Source organism: Vipera ursinii (genome assembly GCF_947247035.1).
Source record: "Vipera ursinii genome assembly, chromosome: 4".
NCBI classification, from domain to species: Eukaryota; Metazoa; Chordata; class Lepidosauria; order Squamata; family Viperidae; genus Vipera; species Vipera ursinii.
Genome location: NC_139514.1, coordinates 31589303 through 31609639, shown reverse-complemented (window position 1 = coordinate 31609639; position 20337 = coordinate 31589303). Strand labels below are relative to the sequence as shown.

Below are 20337 nucleotides of genomic sequence, written 5' to 3'. Positions count from 1 at the left end.
AAACTTGTTGCCGTATAGACATTTCAGGCCAATTTTGGGTATGTTGTATGGAAGTTATGGGACTTACAGTTTTTACTTATCTATGGGCACTGGGCTAGGAAAGGTTGCTTAAACTAGATAATTATCAGTTTGTTCAAATTATACCTAAGCAACCAACTGGCTCTCAGGTTATTCTCTTAACTAGTACACTGTTCTGGAGTCTCATTTAAGTTCATTACCATCATTTAAAATACATACAATTTTATATAATGCTCAATCTGAAAGTATTTATATGTAAACCCACAGCAAATCCAGCCAAGTAAAAAAATTAACAGACTGACTAAAGATTAATATCTGGTTAAAGATTAACAGATGTGACTAAAGACTAAAAATAAATATGCATGGTTTACTTGAAATAATACACGCATACAAGAATAAAAATAAAATTATTTCTGCAGGTAAGAAAAATATTGACTTTTATGTTAAACTTTGTCAGTGAAATAATTGCAAGATAATCTAATGGTAATAGTAACAATATAAATACATGAACTTGCATTTATACAGGTACACATCTAGGTATCTAACAGAAGATACTTAACTGAACAGATAATAATATAGTAAGTGCACAATTCATGTGATTAAAGAGACCAGCCAGCAACTTAGTTTTGTATCCTGTTATTGACACGTGCAAAGAATTTGCCCCAATTTCTCATTAAGGTTGTCCCAAAAATAGTCTTCCTGGGAAGGAAAGCATACATCCGCAATAGTGATATGTAAGTCAGCAGAATTAGGAAAAGTCAGCGGTAGACACTACTTACTGTAATTTGTGACTGTCGGGGGAGACTTGTTGCAGTTGGTGTAATAGTGATGCTGCTGGTGATTTTGTTGACAGATTTATTTGGTGTTCCATTTGGAGTTCTGTTATCTTGCACAGGAGTGCAAGGATTATTGTTTTTTATAGAATTAGAAATAGTTTGTGCATAAGGATTTCCTAAATGAATGTGTATTTTATTATCTTCAGTAGTTATTACATTAGAATTAGAACTGTTGGATCTTTGAAACTGCACAGATGGTTGCCTTTCGGGCGATACTTTGAAGACAGTGTGCTTGTCAGCCATTTCCAAGGACACTGGTGAAAGTAACTGCTCTGGGGAACTTCCACTTGTCAAAGCCAAAGGAGACCTTGTTCTTTCAGATAATATAGAACCACATGATTCAGGGGCTTCAGATCTAGCAAAAGTGGTCATAGTAAGAGGTGCCATCGTTCGATCTTGAGCTGGGTAGACATCAGGAACTTTAGATTTTATAGGAGTTAAAGACTCATTTTGAATTATAGTTATCCTTTGCTTTGATGTGCCACAATTGGGTATCACAGCTGTACTAGTAAAAGAGTGAGAATTCCCTGAAGTTGGGCTTGTTATTTCAAGCATGGCTGTATTTTGCTCATGGTCTGGAGTAACCTTTATATGAAGAGGCTGGCCTGGTGTGTGGCTTAAAACTAAATTTCCAGGCTGAATACAATTCCCATTCTGCTTAGCATAAATTCTTCCATTTTGAATGTGGCTTTCTTTGGACTTCATCCATGGGATCCAAAGTTTGCTGTTATTTGCTACATTTGCAATGGAACTATTGTATTTGAAAGATATCATTGGTTCATCGTCATTATCATCATCTTCATTATCGCTGTCTTCATATAAATGTCCATTTATGACAGCCCGTTCCAAAGGAACTAGACTCTTGTAATCAGGTGGTTCATTATCAGCTGGTTCTGTTTGTACTTCCTTGGAGGCAACTTGTAAGTCAGAGATTCTCCTTCCATTGAGACTTGGTCTCAGGCTCTTACTGAAACGCCTATACCTCTCCAGTTCTTCGTTAAGAGTTTCCATTTCTCTGCCTAATTCTTTGTTTTTATTTTCTTGATGAGTAAGTTTCTTTTGCAAGACTCTCTGGTCTTCTCTTAAATGACATATTAAATCTTCTGTTGCCATATATTCATGAATTTTCTCCTTCAGTGCATCTACTTCTCTTGAAAGATGACCTGACTTGGCTGTTTCTTCCTTAAGTTTTCTGAATAATCTCTGCTCATGGTTGCATTCTGTTTTTTCTGCTAACTTATACCGTGCCAGTTCTCTCTTTACTATCTCAAGTTCTTCTGATAAAAATCTGGCTTTGTCTTGTTCATTTACATATCTGCGTTCTAAAGATTCAAATTCGTCTTCAGTTTTCATGAGATCATCTTCTATGGCCTTCATTTCTTTAAGTTTATGTTTTAGCTTCTCAATTTCCTGAATTAGTTCTTTAATCTTGTTGTTTTCTTGCTGGAAAGTTGGGTTCAGTTTTGATGTCTCTTTAAGTTTATTTTTAAGAAATTCTTTTTCTATAGCTTCTAAGGACTGAAGCTTTTTTCTTAGCAAATTCATCTTAGAGGAAAGATCGTTTCCCTTCTCTTCCTCTGTCTTCAGTTTGTTTTTCAATTCATCTCTCTCCCTTGTAAGGTTGGACATTTTTTCTTCAGCATCATTTTTAAATTTTAATGCTTTCTTACTCTCTTCAATCAGTTTTTCTGTAACTGACATAACTTTTTTTTGTTCCAACTGCAGCTGTAAATTTGCAGTCTGTACCTTTTCTTCCATTTGTTTTATTTTTTCATTCATTGTTTTCCTCTCGTCTACAAGCATTACAGTTAATGATTTCAGTTTAGACAGATCTTCCTTAAGCATGAACTCTGTTTTTTCTAATTTATTCTCAGTCGTTTCAAGCTCTCCTATGCGACCTTTTAGGCCATCGAGATCCACTGACAGCTGCTTCGTTAATGTTTTTTCTTTTTCTAGGTTACATCTTAAAGAGGAACATTCCTGCTTGCTCTTGGTGAAAGCGTCCTCCAGTTTCTCAAGCTCCATAATTCTCTTGTTGAGTCTATCAACTTCTACTTTAAAATTTTTACTTTGTGTTGTTTCTTTTTCTAGTTTCTTATGAAGCTCTCGGCATTGCTCTTCCAATTTTATGAGTTCCTCATCTTTTCCTTCCATCTCTAGGACTCTTTTCCGGAGCACCTCCACTTCAGACATAAGGGTAGAGTTTCCACATTCCCCTCTGTTGATTTTCTCTCTTAGATCTTGCAGTTCTTCTTCTGCCTTTCTTAAGGATTGGTTAGTTTCTTCAAGTTCATCAACCTGTCGACTAAGAACTGTTAATTTTAAGCGGAGCTGACGATTTTGGCTCTCTTCATTGGTTAATTTGGCCATTGTAGCTTCCTGTTCTTGGGAAACCTTTCTAATTTGTGTTTGAAGTTCTGCTTTCAACCTGAGAGCTTTCTGCTCCTCTTCGTGGGCTTTTGATTCTGCAATGGAGAGTTTTTCATGTGCTTGTTCTGTAGAGGTGGTTAAATCTTGAATTTGTTGAGTTTGCTGACTCAGCTCTTCTGTTAATCGTTGTTGTTCATCCACCACGATTAAAGTGAATGTTCTCAGTTTTGTTAGCTCCTCCTTCAGTTTGTTTATTTTCTTGCAGTTTTCCTTTTCTCTTTTTGCTTGATAAACTGCATCTTGTTCAAGGAGCTTTTTTAATCTGAAAAAAAAATGAAACAGTTGTAAAAATACTTAGAATATTAATAGAGAATTGTGTGCTACACCGGGAAAGAAAAATATCCAGCAGAAGGATTGCAAACCATTTTATATCACTACCAAGAAAGCTATACAGATGTTTTCATGATGCCTTCAGAAACCAATCTCAATTTGAAGGATAAATGTTTGTCATATTTTCTTTTGAAAATTTCAGAAATGTATATATTAGTTTTATAGCAGTTAGGTAGCTTTTTCTAAACACGAAAACAATTTTTTTTACTGCATTCATCTTCCACTAAAAGATCCATATTTTGTAATCTGTTCCTTTACCTACATAATAATTAATTTCTTGCTGTTGTGCCTTGAAACTACTATTAAAATATTTTAAAGTGGCATTAAATAGGAGCTCCAGGTAGTGTCAGATGGCATGGATCATCTTGATTTCTACATTTTATCATTCAGATAGAGCTTTGGGATGAAGAATGTATTAATATCACTTAACTGCCTTTTGTGATAGATAACTGATTGGGACCTTCATGAATCTTAATAAAATGGGCCACTGAATCATATTATATTGTTTTACAGTTTTTGTCTTAATAAATGTGAAAATACTGCTAAACTGTTGCTTTTTCTTTTCTCTTGATTTAAACACACATACACGTATGCATAGGCACAGGTTTACGCATGAACAGACACAGAATGTTTTTATGGATCATTTGGAGCTTGTTATAAATACTTAATTATAAAGAAATATCTCTATGGCCAAGAAATCAGTGAGTCATAGGTAAGCAAGAAACAGGTGGTTTGGACAATAAAAGGCACTCATACTTGTTTGTGAAGACAATATTTTTTTCCACTAAACTGATGAAAATATGTAATGTCCACATGCTTTTCATAAAAACAGTGGAATTGATAAGTAACCCAAATAAATGTACTCAAGTGGAAGTCCTAACATATTGTACATTGTTTATGTTTTTAAAAAACTAGCTCAACATCTGTAGTTTTAATTTTGGTATAAAATTGGGAGTATTCCTGGAAGAATTTTGCCATCCTACTTATTTCAAAAGAAAATTCATTCAGGACTAAAAACAGGGAGGGTCTTAACATGTTGGAAACATTTTCCTTCTTAGTTAAGAAAAAAGATGATGGAATTAAAATCTGGTGGGAATAAGTAGCTACTCTTGTATCCCTGAAATACATCTGTTTTAGAAAGAAAGGAGCTTATGTAAAATCACTTTGTAAAGGAAGCATAGATGATTCAGTTTAATTCAGTAGCTAGTACTATGAAAGAAAGAAAAATGTTCTTTCTCTATGAAATATAATGTATAAGCATAATATTGTATGTTATTATTGACATCTAATATATTACTAAAACTCTTATGTCTGTAATCTTTAACTGGATGAAACAGTGCATCATGGAGCAACAATTTTTAAAGGAAGCTTAAAAATTAGCTCAGGTGCGCTAAGATACAAAATGCATCCAAAATCCAGGATGCATAACTCAAGTATTTGAAGTTTGGCAAATTGTATAAAAATTGATGGCATAAAAATTACCATAAAGGTTTTAATGCAAATGTGTATTCCTATGATCAGGTCATGATGCTTGATTGTACTATACAGCATGGGCTACTTTCAAGGCAGACACATCTTTGAATATTTCCCTGAATTTTTATGAAGTTTTCAACTACATAAGAAGCTCTACCATTGTTGAAGGAATCTAGTAAAGAAATATTTCTGAAATGATGACCCATCGGGTCACAGTTAAAATGATAACAGCAAGAATAATTGTGGTACTGACGGTGTTAATAAGTTAATAAGTTTTTTGAATTTATGATTTTTTATTTGAATAAACTGCATGCATTTTTATATATAAATACATTATAATATAAATACTGTAAAAAGGTAAACATTTCTCTTCTCCAGTTGACTCTAGGGAGCAGTGCTCATATCCATTTCTTAGTTGAGGGAGCCAACATTGTCTGAAGAAGCTTCTGTGGTCCTGTGGCCATGACTATATGCCGAGGTGCACAGAACACTATTAATTTTTCACTGAAGTGGTACCTATTTATCTACTTACATATGCATGCTTTCGAACTGCTAGCTGGGCAAGTACCAGGAATTCACCCTATTGCATAGCATTTGGGTCTCAAACCCAGGCTGTCAGTTTTCCAGCTGACAAACTCAACGTAAATTCTATGCAATTTAAAATATTTTTATCCTGCCTTTACACTATATTTTTAATTATATTATTCAAATGTAAACTAAATTTACAATGGATGAATGAAAGGTTCAAAATATTCTTTAAACATAGGTTGGCAACTTAAAGCAGAACCAAGACTAAAAAATTATTGAATTTCTCAACAAAAGTTATTCATAGGTCTTTCTGGTTATACACATTGTATTACATTTTTAGTTTTAAATCCTCCACCTCTGATTGATGATTTTCTTGATGGTGTAGAACAGGGTGTCAAACTGCCGGCCCGCTAGCTGGATGCGTCACATGAAGGCCATACCCACCCAGCTCCACAAAGGCAAAAAAGTCACGATACGTCATGATACATCACGTGACATGATCGAGTTTGACACCAATAGTGTAGAATATTCAGTTGCTCATAAAACCAAACTGAATAGTTGTTTATTTGGTAGGGACTAAAATTAAACATATAGAATACCTGACAACTGGCATAAGCAAGCATGAGATAGTAAACTAAAGGCAGTAGACAATTGAATAAGGAAAGAAAGTCAAAACACACAAGAAAAAAACAAAAAATGTAAAATGGGCAGATTCAAAGAAAATATTTAAAATCAGCAGAATAGCAGACTTTACTACTAAGAGAAAAAGAATGAAATGATGATAGTGTTACTCAAGAGACAAAGTTTATAATTTATATATTATATATAATACAATGTGTGTGTATATATACCTATATACTTACACACGTTCTTATATGTGTGTGTGCTCTTATGGGACAAGCCCGCCTCACCTGTGCCAGCAGAGGAAGGTATGTTGCAGTTCCCGTCAGTCAACGAATTCTGGCTTGTAAGGTCCAGGAGAAGAGCCTTCTCTGCTGTGGCCATGGCCCTTTGAAACATCTTCCCCTGAGGTGTGATTGGTTCCCACCCTCCTGATCTTCTACAAAAGCCTGAAGACCTGGCTTTGCCAGTTGGGTTGGAGTCCTAATGGAGGAGTACCACCCTGGAGGTGGTTGATTGACTAATAGCAGCTTCCCCCCCCCTTTACATCCTGTTCCTTTCCTTCCCATCTTTTAGTTTTAGTTATAATCTATATTTTAATTGTGATTTTATATACAGGTGAAACTCGAAAAATTAGAATATTGTGCAAAAGTTCATTTATTTCAGTAAAGCAACTTAAAAGGGGAAACTAATACATAAGATAGACTCATTACATGCAAAGCAAGATAGTTCAAGCCGTGATTTGTCATAATTGTGTTGATTATGGCGTACAGCTCATGAAAACCCCAAATCCACAATCTCAGAAGATTAGAATATTACATGCAATCAATAAAACAAGGAGTGTACATAGTACAATATCGGACCTCTGTATAAGTATAAGCATGCATATGTACTCAGTACTTGGTTTGGGCCCCTTTTGCAGCAATTACTGCCTCAATGCGGCGTGGCGTGGAAGCTATCAGCCTGTGGCACTGCTGAGGTGTTATGGAAGACCAGGATGCTTCAATAGCGGCCTTCAGTTCTTCTGCATTGTTCGGTCTCATGTCTCTCATCTTTCTCTTGGCAATGGCCCATAGATTCTCTATGGGGTTCAGGTCAGGCGCGTTTGCTGGCCAATCAAGCACAGTAATCCCATGGTCATTGAACCAGATTTTGGTGCTTTTGGCAGTGTGGCCAGGTGCCAGGTCCTGCTGGAAAATGAAGTCAGCATCCCTATAAAGCTCGTCTGTGGAAGGAAGCATGAAGTGCTCCAAAGTCTTGTGGTAGACGGCTGCATTGACCCTGGACTTAATGAAGCACAGTGGACCAACACCTGCAGATGACATGGCTCCCCAAATCAACACAGACTGTGGAAACTTCACACTGGATTTCAAGCATCTTGCAGTGTGTGCCTCTCCATTCTTCCTCCAGACTCTGGGTCCTTGGTTTCCAAATGAGATGCAAAAGTTAGACTTTGGACCACTGAGCAACAGACCAGGTCTGTTTTTCTTTAGCCCAGGTAAGACGCTTCTGATGTTTGTTGTTCATGAGCAGCTTGACAAGAGGAATACAACATTTGAAGCCCATGTCCAGGATCCGTCTGTGTGTGGTGGCTCTTGATGCACTGACTCCAGCCTCAGTCCACTCCTTGTGAAAGTCCCCAACACTTTTGAATGGCATTTTCCTGACAATTCTCTCCAGGCTGTGGTCATCTCTGCTGCTTGTGAACCTTTTTCTTCCACACTTTTCCCTTCAACATAACTTTCTATTAATGTGCTTTGATACAGCACTTTGGGAACTTCTTTTGCAATTACCTTTTGAGGCTTTCCCTCCTTATGGAGGGTGTCAATGGTTTTCTGCACAACTGTCAGGTCAGCAGTCTTCCCCATGATTGTGATTCCTACTGAACCAGACTGAGAGACCATTTAAAGGCTCAGGAACCCTTTGCAGGTGTTATGGCTTAATTAGCTGATTAGGAGTGGGACACTTTGAGCCTAGAATATTGCACCTTTTCACAGTATTCTAATTTTTTGAGATTGTGGATTTGGGGTTTTCATGAGCTGTACGCCATAATCATCACAATTATGACAAATCACGGTTTGAACTATCTTGCTTTGCATGTAATGAGTCTACATATTAGTTTCCCCTTTTAAGCTGCATTACTGAAATAAATGAACTTTTGCACGATACTCTAATTTTTTGAGTTTCACCTGTATTAATATATATATTTATTGTTTTATTTTGAGGTTGTAAGCTACCCAGAGTAGCTTACAACAAGACTGGGGGAAAACAAACCACATGTCAATTTTGCATATTAGAACATAGACTCTAATAAATTATACTAATTTGTTAGGAACCAGTTACTTAAGTTCAGTTCTGAAATTGCATGTAACAGTCCAATCAAAAAAGTTACTTGGTAGAAAACTTTAAGTCCTGCGTTTTGCACAAAGCTTTTTGATGATACATCTATTTACATGCACACACATCCACGTCTCCCTTATATACACTTGTAGACAACCATTTTCAACTTCTTTCATCCAAAGAAGAATATATCCCAATGGAAATTAGAACTGTTGGGTTTGTGCTGCTAAAACTGTAGTCTTTTTGCTGGAATTAAATTGGGAGCCAAGTAACTTCCCTTTTTCTCCCAGTAAAGGAAATAAAAATTACAGTGAAAAAGGAAGCATGATGATTTTCACCCTTTCATTTTGGAAGAAATCTATCATTTCCTTCTTTCTACAGTTAGTGGCAACTTCTGGATGTCACATCCTTGCCTCCTAATTCTCTCCGTATGAATAACCCAAGAAAAAGACCGTGACAAATTGTGTACTGAACATACAACAGCATTTAAATTGGTTGACACCCTCATTTAGGTTATATTGCATAAGTATCTCAATATATCTGCAAGTTATACTTCTAGTCCTTGTAAAAGCTAAAAGGAAACACAAATCTTAACTTGAAAAACTTAAACCAAACAGGGTCAGTCAAGCCTTATTCTTTACCCATTCAGCTTAGATGTTCTTATAACATGCATGTTCAAATGTAATAAGAGATAATGCCATTCCTTAGAAGAATTAGTGATTTTGATTTAATATTTAACATGGTATTCTATCATTGACAAAAGTGTTCAAAACTATTAGAAAAATACTAGCCTTAGAATGGTTGAATGCTAGGAAATAATAAGTAATTTTACTTATAATAAAATATAAGTAAAAAGCTGTATTTGAATCCCCATTCAAATTTCATTTTTGTACCACATTATATTTATATAGCTAAAATATTTGAAGTACCCTATTAAGAAAAAATTATCCCAGCAAGGTAACAAAATAAAATAGCCATCAATAAGACAAATCTAATTGCAGATATGGGGAGGGAAATCAAAACAAGCATATAGAGACATCATACCAAATGTTATACAGATAGTCCTTGACTACAACAGTTCATTTAGTGACTGTTCGAAGATACAATGGCACTAAAAAAAAGTGACTCATGACTTTTTTTTCCACACTTAAGGCTGTTGCAGCAGCCCCATGGTCACTTTGTAAAATTTCAGAAGCTTAGCAACTGACTCAAATTTTATAATGGTTTCAGTGTCCCAGAGTCATGTGATTACCTTTTGTGATCTTCTGGCGAGCAAAATTAATGGGAAAACTAGATTCCTTTAACAACTCTATTGCTAACTGAACAACTGCAGCAATTCACTTAACAGTTGTGGGAAGGAAGTCATAAAATGGGACAAAACAGGTTCGCATCCCACCAGGCTCAAGGTTGACTCAGCCTTCCATCCTTCCGAGGTAGGTAAAATGAGGACCCAGATTGTTGGGGGCAATTAAGCTGACTTTGTAATAATGCCGCTTGGGGTGTGTGTGAAAGCCCTAATAATCAGGCGTATACATAGAATGAAGGCTACTGCTAACGCTTGTAAGCCGCCCTGAGTCTTCGGAGAAGGGCGGGATATAAATGGAATTTTTTTAAAAAAAACTCGCTTAACAAATGTCTCAATTAGCAACAGAAATTTTGGGCTCAATTATGGTCATAAGATGAGGACTACCTATATAATGGCCACTTCATTTACAAATATCTAGTGGAACAAATGGGCTTTAAAAGACATATTCTACATTGGTCAAAAAGTCTGTCTTGACGGAGAATATTCCATATTACTGTCTTCTCTTCAGAGAATATCTTACATTATCATTTAATGTTTTTCACTAATGGTAGAACAATAGCATATCTTTGTATACTGCCCAGATCTAAGGAAACTGGCCTGCTGATGTAGTGAAAAAGTTCTTTTAAATACTCAGGTTCCAGCTGATTAGACATCCTAGTCCACCATCTGTACCTTTATTTGATTTGGAAAGGTACAAAATAGTAAGGGGAACCAAAAACCCCGATTTTGGATTAATAACTATTCCTATTTGCCACACTGTCTAATGAAACAAGAGTTTCTGAAATATTTGAAAGATTGCCTTTTAGATAATCTCCGTAAGCATACTTCCCTAACAGGGAGCAGATTGCCTTACAAAGAGCCACTGGATCACAATTAGCAGATTCCATAAAGGCAAGATATCAATGTGAATGCTCAAATGTGAGTTTGTGTGCTCTGGTAATACTCAAGACAGGGTTTAAGCTAGCAGTACTTTAGTGATTAGGTCTGGTCTGCTTTGCATCTCATTGAACTCCTCTATAAATCAGGAAGTTACAGCAGTGCAATCCTGTCTATTTCTCCAGACCTTATTTTAGGTAAATGGAGTCTGAAACAAACTTCCCACCATCTCATCAGGTTATTCCTCAAGTGTTTCTGAACATTCACAGGATTTATTATGTACTTTGGGCAGACTGATCTAATAGGTCCATCCTCAATGTAGATAGGACTAAAACTCTAGCCGTGGTGGCGAACCTATGGCACGCGTGCCACAGGTGGCACCCAGAGCCCTCTCTGTGGGCATGCATGCCATCGCCCTAGGCCTTCAGCTGGGTTTTATAAAACCTTTTCGCTTAAGGCCTCTGCCGCCATGTGCAAAAAAAAAAAGGTTCAATCAATCAAATTCAACTTCTCGTGGGGAAAAAAAATCTCGCAAAGTTTGAATTGATTGATTGAACTTTTTAATTCCCAACCAGTCTGCTGTTACCACCGCAGCAAAGCCCACCCAATGGGCCACACCTACCCGGCACCTGATGATACAGAAGTGGGTTTTGGGTTGTAGTTTGGGCACGCGGTCTCTAAAAGGTTTGCCATCATTGCTTTATAGCAATCAGACCGTAATCTGTAAGTGACAAGGGGCGGAGTTCAGTGTTCAGTGTTTCGTTTTCAGAACATGTCACATCTTCCCCAATACAAAACAGATCTAGTGTGTAACATCCCAAGAGTGTCATGCCCTTGATAATATTAGTTAAGTCCAAGCATGTCATGGACTCTTTGGCTAATTCAAATGCCAATATCATCAGTTGAGAGAACTCCAAATTTATTTGTTCAATTTATATGCCTGTCCACATGTTAATTTTGCATATTTTTAGGGAACTTTAGCTTTCAGACATTTTCTTGTATCTCTAAACTTTTCTCTTTATTTAGGCTATACGTTGATAGTTGAGACTAGTTTTAGGAATCTTCTCCAATGCGAAGTTGGTTCTGTTCATCCATGTTTGCATTAGCAAAAACGTATACTAGCGCAATATTGGATGTCCCCATTGCTGAACCCTATCTCATGTATATTGTCTCTGTTCTGTTTCACTGGTAAGTGCTGTTCACGGACACGGAACATATGACAAAGTGAAGAGTTCATTCGTCTGACTGTGCTGTTTTACCTCAACTGCACATCTTTAGATGCCAGGAAAAGCATCTACCAACCATCACAAAAGGGACAAATATGGCTGTAGGATTGTGTCTATTAACTCTCCTGTGCACTTCTTTCTATAGCCTATTCTTTTTTTAATCAAGCAGGGTGTTGTTTTTTTTTACAACAGTCGAAGTTCTGAATGTAGCTGAGACAAAAGGGAGGTCGGTCATCTCAGCTTTGCACTGTTTCAATCTGTTCAGCAGAGCTAAGTAGTTCATGTTCACTGCTTTTTCATTATCCTGTTCTGCTGTCTTGGTATTGCAGATCTGCACTAGACTGAGATGGGCAGAATAGTTAAACATTTACAATATGGTTGGAATGAGTAGTCTACCACTACTGCACAAGTAACAACACAATGCTGCTATAGGTATCCAGCTCTGTACAGGGACAGTGGTAGAATGATTGCAGACAAAACTAAAGACTTCTCACATCAGCTCAAAATGGCTTGTAAATTTTGGTCTGATACCATCCATACAGACATCAGAAACAAACTAATTTACCACTATTGTAAATCATGGTTTGGACATAATTTGAGTCCTAATTGTTATTACAATGTGTTAATGAGTGAATGATAACTGTTGAACAAAAGTGCTGTCTTATTTCCTCTTCAGCTTGCTTGGGAATATGTATGAGATTCTTGTCTTTTTTTTCTCTCATGGGCAGATTGATTCTAGGCCAGAAAAGCAACAAGTAATTTTATTTAGAATAGTCAAAACTGAAACTCACTTAACTTTTACATCAGCAAGGAAATTACTGTTGTGCAGATGGAAGGGTAACAGGAGGAAATGGAAAGATTAGACACTAGAGATGTGGGATGGTGGTGAGAGCACAGGACTATGAGGAAAGATCTCCTGAGTTCTAATTCATCTATCTTTGCCTTCTTTGTGCTAAAATTAAACTTGCCACTTAACGTTTTCCATGAGAACAGACTGACTTCATGTTATCTATATTGATCTTACTCTCATTTAGCTATTTCTGTTATATAAGTGGTTGACTGATATGCTTCTGAATTGTTTAGTATTAAACATTTCTTTAGGTTTAAACTAGCCCAGAAGATTCTGCTAAGGCCCGTTTCCCCTCTTCCCCACCAGGCCACCAAACCACGAAGGTTTGGGACCACTGCTTTACAGCACTCTCTAAGTGGTTAGTCAGCATATTGTCCCCAACAATTTGGGTCCTTATTTTACCAACCTCAGAAGTCAGCCTGCAATACTGCATTCTAACCACTGCACCATCATAGTTCCTTCAGTAACAACTCTAACAACTCATGCTGCTCACAGGATTTACAGATAATAAAATATTATTTTACAATAATATTTTCAAGAATTGTACTTTATGGCCACTTTTTTTAGAAGCCCTGGCCACAGGATCAAGCTTCAGATATTGAAATGGCCACGTAATAGCAGGAACTCCCCTTCTTTTTCCATTCTCTTTTCCTGTGTAACTGTTTAATTTCCATGGTCAGATAACAGCACTTTAAATATTTTTGCTTCAATACTACTAAATTGGTCCTTACTCCTACCCTTGAAAGTGTGCTCACATTCCTATCTGTATTTGGAATTATTGCTAACTCTATTGGTAGCAGATTTTCATTGGGTATGGAAAACCTATAATCCCACAGATGTTCTCAAGTCCTGCTCCATTGGCCATGCCGATTAGAAAATGTAGCTCAATTACATCTGGAGGTCTATAGACTCCCCATGCCTATTAAGATAATAGACCAAGAGATGAAGAGTTTGAGGTATGGAAAACACTAGAGAAGACATACAGTAAGTATGTAAACTAGGCCATACTGGTGAAGGCATATTCTCTTAATTTATTTTACAAATTTGCTGGGGTAGCATGGAAGGAAATCTTGAAAGTTATGTTTATTCCTTGGAGAAAAGTTAGGGGCTAAATGTAAGTGTTTTATAATTTATTTGACCAAGTTTTTATTTTTATTGAAAGCAATGAGAAGTTATTATCCAAAGGCAGAGGCTGATGTACCATCAGTATGCTGATGATACTCAACTTTACATCCCTACTTTGGCCAATGATGTAATGCTCTGAAAATCCTGTATCAGTGTCTGTATCAGTTGGATGAAGATGGCTCCAGTTCAACCCAAGCAAGACTGAATGGATTAAGGTGTTGGGGTTTGTGGTTCTGGGGACTTTCCATCTCTTGTTCTGCATGGGCAGAATTTATTAGGGGTCTTTATAGACTTACAGCTCCTGTTTGAGGAACAGGAGGAGGACGTTTTGGCAAGGTGGGTCTTTGCACAATTATGTATTGTATACCACAAGTAGGATGTTCCTGGTTTGGGACATCCTACTTGCAATCATTTATGCCTTGGTATCTCTCAGAAGGATTACTGCAATGTGCTGTACTGAAACTGCCTTTAAAAAGTATTGGAATGTTCAATTGGTGCAAAATGACACTGCATAAGCAGTTATGTACGTGCCTCAATCAAATCATATTACACCTATGTTCATGGGTTGCAGGTTCAGTTCAGGGTCCTGGTGATAACCTATAAAGCTCTTGATGGCATATATTCATGGCACTTTCCCAAGATGAAACTTCATCATATTATACATGATTTGCTTTTGAATTAAAAATCATAAAATTTATTACAACCTGAGGCAAATCGGTCTTCCTCAATGAGAAGTGCATACAGTATAAGAAGCACCAAGGAACAATGTTGTTGTTTAGTATTAAGTGATATCCAAACTTATGTAATTGAAAAAACTATGGGAAGTGAAACCAACTGGCATAATTTATCATGTTGCTATGTTGTAGCACTGTTCATATGTATTACAAAATGGAAATGTTCCTCATCTCATGGACAATATCATTTAAATCCACACAATTTACTGTAATATTAATATAATTGTAGCATTGCTATTCCTGTCCACAATCTTTCAAGCTTCTGTCTTTCAAGCTCTTGTAAACATAGCAATCCATAAAAACTGAGTTGCAGAGTTACAAAGATTTTGTGGATGTTGAACAAGAATAATTGGAAAGAGAATTAATGTAATGTAGATACAGCTTTGTGCTGTATTGTATAGAAACAAAACTGCTGTGATAAGCAATACTTAACCCCCTGATTTGAGAGAATTAAGCAAATCTCTCATGGAACTCAGATACTTAAGTTTATCTAATATTTTAATATCATCTAATATAATTTATTGTTAATCAAAATAATAAAATAAACTTTATCACGTTTCTGCTATTCAATTGTTTTAGACTGTATTTCCTACAATCTCCAACCAAAATATTAGCCATAATTGATTGTAAGAACTGTAGGCCTACATTTCTGCATGGCACTGAGTTGAGGAAAACTTGATTTGCAGTTTTGAAAATCAATCTGTTGGTGAAATTCTAAAAACAACTGATGAGAACCAAATAAAACCTTGGTATCTGAATGGAAATTTTTAACCATATAATATGTGCTATAAACCTCTAGTTGATGTAGTGATTAAACAAAGTGATTTTAAATAGAATAAATGCAGTTTATCCATTAGTGCTTAAATTATATTGTAATTATTTCCATTTCCTGTTTTCAAAAGTTTTTAAACCAGATGACTGGAAAAAATGATTGTATTTCACTTGCTTTCTCAGCAAATCAAACTTTTTGATAGTGTTATATTTTTTTGCTTTATTTAGCCTGATAATCTTTGTTTCAGAGAATGTTGTTTTCTCAATCCAATAATATTTCGGTAAATTAATAAACAGTAAAATGTTGGATATATTTTTAAAAATAATTGTTAATTATGCAAAATTTTGGGGCAGCATATTTCATGGTTTTACAAATCTAACTAAAATATAGTAGATACATTCTTTAAAAACGCTCCTTAAAAATAATAGTCTTTTAAAATCCCAGTTCATTTGAATTAGTTTATTTTGAAAATCAGTAAAGTAAGTTGCTCTAACTTCCAACAAAATAGCCTGAAAGGACCAAAAGAAATAGGGTTATTATTCATCATTAATTAGTTTAAAATCTTAGAAACTATTGCTTTATGTTTGGTTAGTTTACCAGATAAAGGTGTCATCATAGCAGTGAATGAGAATTTCACTCTGACAAGGATTTAGAACATTTTATTAAGAATAGATTATGCAATTTATTAATAAAAACAAAAATATTTTCAAACAGTATACATATTCTTAAAGATGTATACCATTGTAAGCATGTCCTTGACAAATTCTGCAAGCTAACTGCTGTTTTCTAAAATATTCAACTCAGTCTTAAAATTAACATTGTTTACATCTAATTACCTTTGTGGGCATAGCAATTGTTGTTATTGTAATTTGAAGAGATCTATTTTCATGTATAGATAGTTTGACAAATTTTGTGTATTGTAAGATAGCTAATGAATATAGAATTGGAAGAATTATCTGAATAAATGTAAATAAAATGTTCAAATGTATTTCCATCCTTACTCCAAATAATAAGTGTTTGTGTTTTACATATCTAATTTAGTTTGCCTCAGTCTTAATCTTACCATGAATATGTAACTGCTGATATAGGAAACATAGTTTTGTATTGTGACTGTCCTTAGTACCAGGTAGTTTACATTGATCATTACCTTGCAACAGCATATGTTATACAGAGGAGAAAAAACAGTTTCTAATATAAAACAACTTTCTTGAAAATCATTTCTAAGGTTAAAAAATCCTTAAAGCATATATAATTGATTTTAAAAATGAATTAAAATGGTAACAGTAATAATTATCTTACTGTCAATGCTACTGTTTTGATTTATAATTTACATTTTCCAAACTTAAAACTTCTAAAGCTGCTCAAAAGCACAATACATCTTAGTGAATACGTGTTTCTACATGCCTATAACATATAACATGATGTATTAAAAAAAGCTGCTACAACTTTCTTCATACAATTACAAACTCACAGTCTTCTCCCAGTTTAAAATGCAGTTATGACTCTGTCCAGCACACACTTGGAAATTATGTGTAATTTCTAGCTCTCCCCTTTTCTTAATTTAATGCTTCAGTTATGTCTTGAAAATAACTTTTTATGCTTAGGAGGAGAACCGGAAAGTTGTTTGGTATTATAATTGATCTCAGCATTAAGTCCAAGCTGTGCTGTGAAAATAATATAAAGTGAACCAACTGATTTTTTGAAGCAAAATGCCTATTGGCTGCTAAAAGAAACTTCTTCCCACAGTCTCCCTCTTACCTTAAGCAAATGCACTGAAGAGTTCTTGATTTAATTATTGCTCAGTAGTGTTCAGATTTTGTTTCTCTTAGGCATTAGGGATGTGAGCATTCCAGCAGTTACACGAAACAATGAGAGAGAAACTCTCTGCTTGCCCAAAGCCTATGAAGCATTACGTCATGGCAATACCTTATAAGGAACTCTATATTGTGCAGTCTCATTCTGTATTTAGTGTACTTTAGTGATAACCAGAACTACAAATATGTGTATTTGTGCGTGCGTGCATGCATATTTATGCATGAGTGTGTTTTTCTGGCTTGAAATACTTTGAATTGTGAAACATTTCATGTGTCAAGATTGATTTGTGGCCAAAATGAATGCACTGAAAAGTTTAGAGGAGTTAATTCTCATTACTCATAATAGGATAGTGAAGTGGTAGCAGAGCAATATTTTAATTTTTTTGTTTTTTCCCCCATAACACAACTGGATTTGTTTAATTTTTATTTTATTTTCTGAGTTACAGAGGTTGGGGGGGGGAACACCCAAGCTTAGCTGGCCTCCTCTGAGAAAAGTATGAACATCAAGCCTTGTTGCCTTGTGTTTTATTTCCTGATGATGTAACTAGAAAACAATTCTTCAAGTATGATGGGAAGGCCAGATGAGAAACAGGGGTGTGTTGTGTGTAAAAAGTGCATGTACTTTTTCCTTTTAAACCCATTTTTAAACTTTCTTTCATTTAGTATATTTAGGATTATTAATTAGTTGGTATTAGTAAGATTTTAATAAGGTTTTATAGATAACATTCATTTGATCTACAATCAGGAAAAAAACAACAGGCTTCAATTTACAGAAGAATGAATTTTCTATTGCTTTACAAATAGAAATATGTAAGAAAAAGATTGCAGCAAATTCATTAAAATAATTAACTGGTTAAATCTTCTGCATATTAATGAAAGTTTAAAATTGTATAAAAGAATTTTAAAACTGTATGTACTATATACTACATACTGTACTATACTACATAGTATATACTGTATTGTACTATGCTAAATGCATTGGCCTGAATCATTTAAGTTTAGTCTTTTACAATGCCCAAAATTTATTAGAAATGTTGTAAAAGATTGAATTGAATTTACTTCCAAATAAAATGAATTTAGGATTGTGGTCATGGTTGGTTACCTACATGTGTTTTTATGCTCGCATAAACATTGTAAATTGTATGGTAAGTATTAAAGGATTAATGCTGTGTCATAGGGACTGAAGCTTAACTTTCTAAAGATGTTTCACATTATAAAAATATGAATATTTCAGTTTAATCTACATATTATGAAGTTCTGCATATTCATTTTAAAAAATACAGTGTTTGATAAATATACTTAAAAATGCCATGTTCCATAATATTCTGAAAGCAGAGTCTGGAACTGGCAGCTTCTTCCAAGCAAATTTGTCTGTGAATCAGATTGTTATTCTCTTGCCTCTACCTTTGAAAAATATATTGGTAACTACTAGACAGGATTCAATTTTTTTTACTTCCAGTACTACAATGGAATTCTGCCCTTCTGTGGGCCCCCCTCCTATTAATTTTGACTTGTTCTTGGTTTTAGGCATCTGGGAGTAATATTATATTAATATTTTTCTCCATTTATCGTAATGCTCTTCCATTTAATTATTTATTGAAGTATTGAAATATGCATTATTGGTTTATTTGAATAGAAAAATTTGAAAATTTCCTAGTGGAAAAGCAAGATCAAAAATTTAAAAATAAATTGTAATGATACAGCTTTCTCATAATATCTGCCCTCTCCCATTCCCAATATGTTGTGTATATATTGATATAAAGAATGATTTAAGTTTGCGAAGAGATAATGGGCTACAGTGATACAAATGTAGAAAAGAGAGGAGTTGTGAACCTTCTACTTTGCAAAAAATTGGCCACTGAAAATATCCTCCAGAGAATGTTCGTTCTGATGGTAATCTTTCACATACAAAAGGAATTGGAATTGGTAAGATCATATTTGTTTATCTCAGCCATTGAGTGAATATTCATATACAGGTAAGATGTTTTGCATAATTTCTAATCTGAATACAGATTATAGTGCATGCTGGAAACCTCTTATGTTTACCATTAATTATTGATACACTGAATACTTCGCATTACAGTTTAAATACAATCATCAGAGATTACTGTTTGCAGCTGGCCGACAGAGCAAATATTACATAATACTTTAATACAGGAAATGAAGAGCATGTCTCATTAATACTGAGAGAAAGGTTTGAGTAAAAGTTTCTAGAAATAAAAACTTCAGTTGGGTGTTCATGTGGTGCATCTGGACTAACTACAAAAACATAAATTCTATGTCCCTGTCATTTGTTTTCACATTAGAAAAAAATGATAAAGTGTTGTGCTCATTGTTATTTGCTATTCAATATACATTGTTTTTATTAAGTGTGTATTATTTACCGAACAATTACATTATTTACTTAGTTTTCTTTTTTTTTAATTGAATTTTCTGCTTTCTGTTTTAAAAGTAGCCATATTCCTATTCAGTCTGAAAAGACCAAACCCAGATAAAAAGACAAAGGCAAGCTAGGAAAAGGGCAGATGGGATTTCCCTATGGCACTATAAAAGAAAATAATATTCAGTCTCCTGCTAGCTCTTCCTAATAGGAGTTTTGTTTATAGACTCTACTTCTTTAGGAATGTAATCTTCAGGGAACACCATGTTCATTCTTTATTTGCTGGGAATATCTATTTATCAGAAAGGATAACAAACTACATTTATTTGGGATAATAGGGCTTTGCATGAAGAGTCTAAGTTCTGAGCACCACGATGCCTAGACACTCAACTTGGAACACATTAATATCCCTGCTTCATCTATCTTTTTAATTAGCTAAGAGCCTTTTAATTTCCAAAGAGAGAATGAGAGATAGATGCTGCAAAACAAAGCACTATTTGTTAGTTGCTTCTGTATTTCCCATAATATTTCTGAGCTTCATTTTAACCCCAATAAAGAAGAAAGGGGGTGTAGCCATTACTTTATTTGGAAATTTCTGCACATACTCGGGGGGGGGGGAAAGATGTACAGTTAGAAGGAGGAAGATATGAAATGTAATTAGGGGGGAACAGAAGGAGT

General features: G+C 35.1%; 2 protein-coding genes across 4 annotated transcripts in view; one reads left to right on the top strand and one right to left on the bottom strand.

The window, feature by feature from the left end:
* LOC310639953 (filamin A-interacting protein 1-like) overlaps positions 1-17318 on the bottom strand; it is a 31864-nt gene extending 14546 nt beyond the window's left edge. The window contains exons 1-2 of the mRNA XM_083361967.1: positions 17224-17318; positions 798-3546 (exon numbers count right to left, since the gene is read on the bottom strand). Coding sequence (XP_083218093.1) covers positions 798-3224 — 2427 coding nt within the window. The 5' untranslated portion in view covers positions 3225-3546; positions 17224-17318. The remainder of the gene's footprint in view (positions 1-797; positions 3547-17223) is intronic.
* Positions 1-20337, top strand: part of CMSS1 (cms1 ribosomal small subunit homolog) — a 171859-nt gene that overhangs the window by 17100 nt on the left and 134422 nt on the right. The gene's annotated exons all lie outside the window — the stretch shown is intronic.